The sequence below is a fragment of the Amborella trichopoda genome, chromosome 2 (assembly GCF_054954075.1).
Source record: "Amborella trichopoda isolate Santa Cruz 75 chromosome 2, AtrichopodaSantaCruz75HAP2 v2.0, whole genome shotgun sequence".
Lineage (NCBI taxonomy): Eukaryota > Viridiplantae > Streptophyta > Magnoliopsida > Amborellales > Amborellaceae > Amborella > Amborella trichopoda.
Genome location: NC_142337.1, coordinates 61,496,349 through 61,506,684, shown reverse-complemented (window position 1 = coordinate 61,506,684; position 10,336 = coordinate 61,496,349). Strand labels below are relative to the sequence as shown.

The following is a 10,336-nucleotide window of genomic DNA, read 5'->3' as shown; positions in this document are numbered from 1 at the left end:
TAGGGATAAATATATGCCGAATAATATGATAATTGGAAGAGACTCTCACAATGTCATTAATTGGTGTAAAGGTATGTCAAGACTTCATTGGTGGCTTTTAACCATATTATACAAAGTAATTGAGTTATCTTCGGATGTTCTTGTTGCCTTTCATCACGTCTACAGAGAAGCAAATTCCACTGCTGATGATTTAGCCAAGAAAGGAGTATTGTTGGATTCGTATATGTTTTGTTATTTTAATTCAATTGTAATCATTTTTTATTTCTAATAATATTCATTAGTCCTGTAAGAAAAAGAAAAAAAAAAAAAATTTCCTAAAACTTTTTAAAATACAAAAATTAAATAGAGGAAAAGTCTTATGTAGAGCGGAGGCTCTAAACAATCAAATTAGAGCCCACCTCAAAAATTTCGCTCGAAGTCATTGTTTTGATGCCCGAATACCATCAAATTGATCATCTTGACATCAAGATGCACAGACATGAGAAAAAATGGATTTCAAGTTTCGGACCGTTAATTTTCTAGAGTTTTAAGTTTTCATATATCTACTCATTCTACACTATTTTTTAAACTTTAAATTTTATATTTAAAGATGAAAATATATTTTACAGCTATCACAAAGATTTTCAGTATTGAAACCGTATTTTTTTTTATAGTGTTTGAAGGTGAGATCTAATTTGATTGTTTAGAGCCTAGGTTCTATACAAACTGTACCCCTTAAATAAAGGGAAGAGTTTATATAGAGTCCAAGCTCTAAACAATCAAATTTGAGTCTATCTCAAAATTTTCACTAAAAAAGATTGTTTTGATGCTCAAATATCTTCAAATTGATCATCTTGACCTCAAGAAGCATGGACACGAGAAAAAAATGGATTTCAAGTTTGGGAAATAATGTATTTTGAAAAGCATTTTTGGATCGTCAATTTTCAAGATTTTCAAGTTTTCATAGATCTGTCGATCTACACTATTTTTGAAACTTTTAACTTTATAAAAAACTATTTTAAAGCTATCACACATATTTTCAATATTGAAACCACATTTCCCTATACCATTTGAAGGTAGGCTCCAATTTGAACCGCACCCTTAGAAAAAACACACGTGCGATGTTTGGGTTCCTTTTGGCGTTTACGAAGATGTTAAGGGTGTCTTGTCTTTTTGAGATTTTAGAAGTGCATGATATCAGGCTTCACATCCTCCGTGCCTTTCATTTTCCATCCCTGTTTGCTCAGACGCTATTGTTCTCTCTCTACGGCCGAGAACCCTAATCATTTACTCTTCTCTCTTCTCTGCAAATTCTCTCATAGCAATGGCGGCTTACTCTGCAAATTCTCTCAGTTTCTCTACTATCTATACACAGTCTCGTCAGTTTAACCAGGTTTCTCTTCACCTGACAGTCTTTGCAAATTTGTAGCAATTTTTTTTTTTTTTTTTGAGGTCCAGCTACTATTTAACGGTGGATCTGTTTATTTTCAGATTCAGTGTTATTTTCCTGTGAACTTTGGGTAACTTTTAAAAAGAAAAAGGTGGACTTTATATAGCGATTTGATTTTTTTTTCGTGCCCATGGTATTGATTTTTTGTCTGTGATAACTTGAATATGGATTGTTCATGAATGTTAATTTTCATGGGAAAGAACAGGAGTAGAGGCTGCATGCTTGTATGCTATGGCATCGAGTGTCATGCATTGGAGGCATGACACTATCTCCATTTGAGATTATATCTAATGAGATTGCAATTGCAATTGCTAAAATTCTATTGATTTGGTGGGAGAATGATGGAGTTATGGTCGACTATGTATGTGCATGTGCATGCATGTTCCCATGTGTATGAAACATGTGATGTAAAATGCACATGAGCATATATATACTTGTACAGTATGTATTGGCCACAGGTGTTAGATTTGATTTGATGAATGCATACTCTCTTATTTCTGGTGTACAGTTAGTAAATTATTGATGGAGTCAAAGTCTTTGAAGCAGAAGAGGGAGAATGCAACACTTCCCTTTTTTTCCTGTCTATTTTCAATTTGCCTACCATCTCATGTCCCATTACATATATCGGTATGGATTGACTTGGAGGAATTGGAAACAAGAGATTATTAGATTACAAGGGGTCAATATCTTTGAAAGTGTTATCCTATTGGATTTGCCTGAACCATTAAACTTGAACTTCGCCTGAGTTTTGTTGGGGTTTTGATTTCCTCACTTTGATTGATAAAACTTGTTCAACCAACCTACCTTCTATGGAGTAATGTGACCTTAGGTAGTCTCACATTGATATAAAACTATTTAACCAGGAAAAAGTTGAATGGGATGATTGAGGAAATGTGGTTTAATTCTATGTGAGGAGAATGGAGATTTTATGCCATATTTTGAAAAAAAAATGGAGTGATGGAGGTCAATTGGTGTTGATTGAGGGCATTGATGAGTCATCTCACTCTCTCTCATTCTCTTTCTTTTTCTTTCTTTCCTTTTTTTTAATGTTTTTTTTTTGGAGAAAGCGAAACCCTGTCTCTTTCCAATTTATGCCAGTGATATTAGTGGTATAATTACAAATCTTAGCTGTACTTTAGATGCCACTCAGTAACTCAAATGCTGCAGGCAACACGAGGGGCTCGGCCAATGTACTCAGTGATCTCTCTCTCACCCTCCCCCTCTCTCTCACTTTTTTTTTTTCCAGAAATTTGTGATGGAATGTTTGATGCGTCCCAATGGATTAGCGAGCGTCAGGAATTTGTGTTTAGTTTGCAAAAATTTTAAATTTTTTTATTTAAACTTTGGAAGTGTATTTTTAGTACTTTTGTCTATATTTTTATGATTTCTTTGGACTATGTGGGTGATAAAATTTGGGGTTAGTCTAAAAATCTGATTATTCTGAACTCTGATTAATGTGTTGATTTTACCTGAAATCTTAGGTTTGGAATTGCTTGACGATCTTATGGGTGATTACATATAGATTCAGATCTCCATGACATAAAAATTTGAAAAATAAAACATGGGAACAGAGAACTGGTAATAAGAAATGAATTTCATGTGGTTGATCAGAATTTACCTACCACAGCGGACGATAAGAAATGAATTTCATGTGGTTGACCAGAATTTACCTACCACAGCAGACTTGGATCCTTTTTTCTGTTTAAAAGATTCTGGTTGTTGAAATAGAATCATGAGAATTTACCTACCACAGCGGACTTGGATCCTTTTTTCTGTTTAAAAGATTCTGGTTGTTGAAATAGAATCATGAAATGGAGGTCAACCTAATGGCATAAAGTATAAACGATATGAGCATGTAGATGCTAAAAAAGTACCAGGCGATAGAGAAGGATCACCTACAGTTAGAGAACCTATTATTTTATTTGAGGCTATGTGTCTCTGCCATCAGGGTGTTCCTTTTTACTATGCTTCTGATGAATGGGGCTCCTTAATTTTTTGCCCTGAAAGCAAAGTTTAAACTAGTGATTCTGTGTTTCTTAAGGAATGAATGAGATGTCAAGATATTGTTATGAATTTCAGAGATTAGGGTTCAGGGAGAACATATACCTGGGAAAATTGTTTGACATGAAGTGGCCTCATGGATCATAACACTAGATACTAACTTCATAGCTTTTTGACATGTGCAAATAAAATTATTGTCCTGGTGTTTATTAGCTTGATTATGACCTATTAAAAGGACTGGATTGTTGCAGTACTACTGAAAATATTGGTCTTCTTTGTAGCAGTTTTGGAAAACCCTTTTTTCCTAACTAGACCATTGGTGGTCATCACCCACGACTTCTTATGAACTTGTTAGTTAGAGGACTGCCCATGGCGCTGTGTGTCGTGAGCACTCTGCTTATGTTATCAATCAAGTCTTATTTTCTTGTCAATTTAGGAGAAGCCTTACACATTCTTATGTTTTGTCCACTGCATTGATTTTCTCTTGATTCCATAGATTTGTACTTTTTATGAACCTTTATGTTGACTGTTGAGACATGGTATACAAGCAAAACCATTTCTTTCTGCTTATATGCTTATACTCAATTTGAACTACTTTGAATTGTGCATGTGCATGTTTGTATGTGCGTGCGCATGCGTATGTGCATGCGCCATAGGGTTATGTGCCGGAGACACACGTGTACACATACATTGAGGGCCTTTTTTTGAATCCAGGATCATTAAAATGTATGCTTCCTTGGAACTTTTTAACAGGCAACTGGCAGGCAATCTTCTCTGAAACCTTTCTCACTGTGCGCTCGTGGGAGTACATTTCAGTCCCTCCGTGCCTCTCCCCAGAGATTCCGAGTTCATTGCGCTGTATGTTCTCCATCATTTTTGTCAAATCTTTATTCTTTCATATTTAAATCATATGTGCTTCTATTAACCCATGCTTCTCCATCAAGGGGAAGTACGCTATAATCCAATGGTATATGATTTGCAGTGCTCCAAAGTGCCAATCACTATTGTTTTCATCAAATGATGGTGGATATTAACTGTACCTGGATGCATGCTAGGTGGGCCTCACCATGGTTAATCCGAAGTTGTCACCAAGAACGTACTGAGGATGCCCCTTTGGAGTACTGTAGTCCATTGGACTATTGTACAATAGGATACCCTTTGGAATACCCTAGTCGATCGGACTATAATATACTAATCCTTCTCTTAATTTTGTGTTTTCATAATTGTCATTTATGGTGTCTTGGTTGTGATCTTGCTTGTCTAATGAGACCAAGGCTTCCTAATCACGTGGACAGGCCAAGCCAGAAACAGTACAAAAGGTGTGTGAAATCGTGAAAAAACAACTAGCCCTATCCGATGATACTCCTGTCTCGCCAGAGTCGAAGTTTGCTTCTCTCGGTGCCGATTCCCTCGACACGGTATATATACTGTTTCTTTGCTACTCTCCTTTCTTTTTGTTATACATTGTTTTGCACTATCAAGTGTAATTGAGTGCTCTATAAGCTAGATTTAGGCCCCGTTTGGGCATCTTGCTAGTCATGTTAGAGCCTTATGTTTACCTGCTTTTATGAACAGTCATGAATTTAGGCACACTTCAATGCTCATAGACCTGTAACAATACCCTAGTTTTTGCCAACACCTATTGGAAAAGCCTCTCTATGGGTGGTGATTTGCCAAATAGCATGGTTACATTCCTAGCTCTTGAATAGCGCGTGCCAAGGTGGCACACCTCCTATTCAGTTGCAACTACGGAATTTTATTCCCATGACTCAAAAAATGGACTTTTGAATGGGGCTTAGTGAACTTGCGTGTTTTCATACGTGTGTGTTCATACATGCATGTGGATACATGAAAGCATGTTCTTACTTGGGAATTAATGTGTACTTGCATGTATGTTTTAATATATTATGTGTGTATTTATTCAATGTATGCGTGTCAATTTTTTATTGTAAAGATTGGAGCTTCTTTCTAACTCTTTATTTTTTTATTTTTTTTGGGGTGGTCGAGTGGTGGGGTATGAATCTCGGGTGTAGTGTTGCGATGGTCTACACCTCAAAACAATTAAGCCCAAAGCTGAATCTCAACTTCTAATGCATCGTTTCTTATTTTATCAGTCAGTGGATCTTTTATGTAATAGTAAAACATTTGAATTCAGGTGGAGATCGTGATGGGATTGGAAGAGGAATTTGGGATCAGTGTTGAAGAAGAAAGCTCTCAAAGCATCACCACAGTGCAGGAAGCTGCAGATATGATTGAGAAGCTCGTGGAAAAGAAGTCGGGCTAAAGAAGAAATAAGTTGAATTGATTGCTTTGAGGTCTCTTTTCTTTCCTTTTCTTGTTGACTGTTTATGGAGCCGAAGGGGTTTTTTCCATATTATTGCCTGATGCTTTGTTTATTTTGTTGAAGTTGGTTTTTCATTTGTTGTTCCTGAAACACTGGTTATATTTTTCAGCCATTGTTACACCATATGTAGGCTTTTCTTGCTTGTCATTCTCTGCCTTCATTCGTTCAAAGTCCCTGGTTAAAGTTAGGCGTGTTCATGAGTGATGATCTGACTCATGAAGGTGATCCGATTCCCCGAAGTTGGTGATCTGACTCACTAAGTCGGCGACCATCCATTCTATATCATGAATTAGGTTTTGTTTAAAATTTAGAGCTGAAGTTTTGAGACCATTGAAATTCCCCATAGTGAGGCTCCATCAGGGGTTATAAATACTAAATAGTATAAGCTTGGTTGGTAAATGGTTTTTTCTTAAAATTGGAGAAGAGAAAAATCCATTACTCGTTTGAACATGACCTTGAGTGGACTGGCAAATGGTTGGTATATCGTGCATATGAAGGTATCCCAAAACAAATTTAGGTATCCCAAAACAAATTTAGGTGAATTTATGGAAATCTTTTTAAAATATTATATTAAAAAGGGTGGGGTTTGCATAAGGTTGATACCCTGTTTGCATAAGGTTGCAACCTTAAGCAAAGGAGCACCTCCAAACTGAGTTACAAGATTCAATTGTGGCATAAAAAGCTCTTAGGGTTGTGTGAAAATCTATTTTTATATCTAATTATAATATTTTAAATTCTAAAAAATCGTTCAAACCCATAAGATATGTAAACAACATGAGAATCTTATAAATAGATGATCCAGATAATATGTTGCAAGATATATTATTTTTACGACTTAATTTTTTTTCTTTTTATCATATTTATATCTTCGAGATGATCAATTATATATTTTTTCAACACCACAACAACCTATTTCGAGGGATTTTTGAAGTTGTCATGTCTTGCGCTAAGAATTTATAATACTGATATTCTTGAGATGTGACGGTCAAAACATATATACATCTCTTGATAAGACAAATTTACAGAGGCGAATTCTTACAAAGTAACAAAAGAAAGTTTAAGCACAACTATAATATCTTTCAAAGTTGATTTTGACGAGCACTCAAAATGAAATCGCAGTTATCTTGAAAAAAATGTTTACTATAGTTTGATGAGTTTGGCTACTCAGTAAGTAATCATCATAATTCTAAAAATAATCATGATTGAAAGATATCAATATTTAAAAAAAAGAGATCTATTAACAGAAATGCATTAACAGTTTAACTTTCAAGAATGCATAATTAAGTATAATCCGAATAATTGAAATGCATATAACATTTTAACGGCAGTGCATAATTCAAGGGATTTTATAAATTACCCTACTGACGTCCCAAGAAAGTCACATATATACCCCATCAGCGTTCTGATGGGTCCACTTAATCCCTACAGGTCCATTTATACCTTACCGGCGTACCGGATGAGTCCACTTAATCTCAACCGGCGTACCGGATAGGTCCACTTATACCTCACCGGCGAACTGGATGAGTCCACTTGCATACTTAAAGTATTTTTACATATCTTTAAACATTCGAAAACAGCAATATCATGTACTCAACATATCACTGAAATTATTAATATGAATTTCACTGAAACCATTAATAACAGTCACTTTCAATAATATTTCAAAAGTAACCAGTCAAATATTTTGGGCTCAAATTTAGAAAGGTAGTAGTTCGTAAAGACATTTTAGCATAATTGCCAATCTAATATGTATAGAAAAACTCTTATAGAAATTCAAGAATACGGAATTATCACAATTTATGGGATGTCAATTCGCAAATAAACATTTCACAGACAATCCTATAATTAATTGTAAAAATATCAGTTTTCAAATAATAAGGCAGTCATTTGCATATGAAATTTATAATGTCTAAATATTCAAAACAGTAGAAAGAAATCTCACAATTTTACTAAAAGCAGAAATATCACATTTATTTTTAATAATTTTACAGTATCTAAAATTTTCCAACAATAGACAAAAAAAATAAATAAATTTATTTTTCTAAGAATTTACAGCATTTAAGATTTCTAACATAGATAAAATATCACAATTTTATTGAAAAGATTATTTTTCAAAATAATGAGGTAGCTTGCGCATAAAATTTATCGCGCTTAAAATTCATGATAATAAACGGAAGTAATTGTTTCATTTCATTTTTAAAAAGAACGGATCATTTTTCAAGATAATGAAGTCACTTACCTAAAATATTTGAGAAGGAGCTTCCGATAAAAATTCGGTTAGAAAGAAAGAGCTCACTGCGTTTCAACTAGAGAGAGAAAGATCTCGAAAATTTTCTTGGGTGGGAGTCCTTGTCTCTCCTATTTAAATTCTTAAGATATTTTATTATATTATTTTATTAAGTTACACTTCATACATGAGGTGTAACAATTATATTACACCTGAGCTTTTAAAGCCCATATCGACTAAAGGACGTGGTAATGAAAGGAAAGGTTAATCAAAAGTAGTGATGGTCCCTAAGGACCATCATACTTATATGGACCATCACTTATTAAAAGTTTTTTTTTTTTTTGAAAGTTTAGGATTGTTACATTCTTCTTCCCTTAAAGAAATTTAGTCATCTAAATTTGTGTACCTGATTACTGAAAAAGATAATGATATTTTTCTTTGATATCATCATTCCTCTCTTAAATGGTACTGCCATAATATACAGACCAAAAGAATTTCCTTGTTGCACAACACTTGTACCTTTCTATCTAGTATCAAAATTGGCTGCTCAATGAAGGATGTCCTTCCTAATCGGTAAAGGTTCATATTTCAAGATATGAGATGGATTTGGCTGATATTTTCATAGTGACGATACGGAAGACATTATGGATGTTTGCCAATTCGGGTGGTAAGGTAAGTCTATAAGCGACATCTCCGATTCTTTCCAAGATTTCAAATGGTCCGATGTAACGTAGGCTCAGCTTTTCTTTCTTGCCGAATCTCATAATGCCTTTTATTGGTGAGATCTTTAGGAAAACTTGATCACCTTCCCCAAATTCAAGATCTCTCCGTCGGTTATCGGCATAACTCTTTTGCCGACTCTGAGCTGTCCTGAGCCTTTCTCGAATTAATGCTATCTTATCTATGATTACCTGGACAATTTCTGGCTCCGAAAGCTTTCTTTCACCAACATCGTCCCAACAGATGGGTGACCTGCATTTCCTTCTATACAGGGCTTCATATGGTGCCATCTGAATACTGGCTTGTAAGCTATTATTATAAACAAACTCAATTAGGGGTAAATGATCATCCCAGCTTCCTGTAAAGTCAAAGACACAGGCCCTCAGCATATCTTCCAAGGTTTGGATGGTCCTCTTCGATTGTCCATCAGTTTGGGGATGCAAGGCAGTGCTAAAGGTGAGTCTCATCCCTATGGCTGACTGTAGCCTAGCCCAAATTTAGAAGTAAACCGCGTATCCCTGTCCGATACAATATTGACCGAAACTCCATGCAACAGCACTATTTCCTTAATGTACAACTGGACCTGTCGATCCAAAATGTACGTCGTACGAATCGGTAGAAAGTGGGTAGCTTTGGTCGGTCGGCCCACAATGACCCAAATGCTATCATGTCCTGAATTTGTTCTAGGCAAGCTAGAGACAAAATCCATAGAAATGTGCTCCCACTGACTCGAATTTGCACAGAAAAGTGAAACTCAAGCGAAGAAACATTTGGCACATGATAACCCAAAGGTCATCTTCATCATCATATCCTTTTTCCAATTAATTGAGGTCGGCTACATAATAATCGAAAGGTAAATGGTAATATTTCCAATTGGAAAAACTGCCTTACCAACTTTCCTTCCACTCGAATTGCGTATGAATTGGAAGAACCTAATGGTGTTGGGACCTTTCTAGACCTCTGCAAAGTGTATCTTAACTTAAGAGGTACAGTTTGATTTTTTGGCTAGCCTAGTTTGGCAGGCTAAATCTTTGACACTAGGAATCTGGGTTCTATCTCCCTTCGACTTTGTGGTCCTATTGCAAAAATGTCTTTTAAGCTTCAAATCATGTAGATAACAACCAAAAAAATAATAAAATTTGCAGAACATGAAATTATTCTTAAAACGAGAGAGAAAAGAATGAAAGAAAAAAAAAAAAAAACATAGAATAGGATGTTATCATACATCACCGATTTCGATCATTTTGTCAAGTTTAATGGGTTATGGCTAATTTATGGTATTTGATTTATTATTATTAATATTATCATTATTATTATTATTATTATTATTATTATTATTATTATTATGATTATTATTATTTTCATTTGTAAGATTTGGTACATCAAAATTCATTTGAAAGTCTTTTTATCCCCGTAATCTTTCAAAAAAAAAAAAGTTTTTTGGTCCGCGTTGATGAAAATATATGTAAATGTCGTGTGTGTGTGTATATATATTGTAAGCATCGGAGCTTCTATCCAAACTCTTTCGTTTTTTCCTTTCTGGGGTGGTCTATGGTAGGATACGAATTTAGGGTGTAGCATTGCAATGATCAACACCTCAAACAATTAAGCCCAA

General features: G+C 34.9%; 1 protein-coding gene across 1 annotated transcript; it reads left to right on the top strand.

The window, feature by feature from the left end:
* The first annotated feature begins 1,176 nt into the window (after window positions 1-1,176).
* LOC18445199 (acyl carrier protein 1, chloroplastic) lies at window positions 1,177-5,921 on the top strand. The gene is made up of 4 exons (XM_006855340.4): window positions 1,177-1,372; window positions 4,184-4,288; window positions 4,726-4,848; window positions 5,586-5,921. Exons 1-4 carry the CDS (start codon window positions 1,304-1,306, stop codon window positions 5,712-5,714), a joined length of 426 nt encoding a protein of 141 aa, XP_006855402.1. The 5' UTR covers window positions 1,177-1,303; the 3' UTR covers window positions 5,715-5,921.
* The last annotated feature ends 4,415 nt before the right edge of the window (window positions 5,922-10,336 follow it).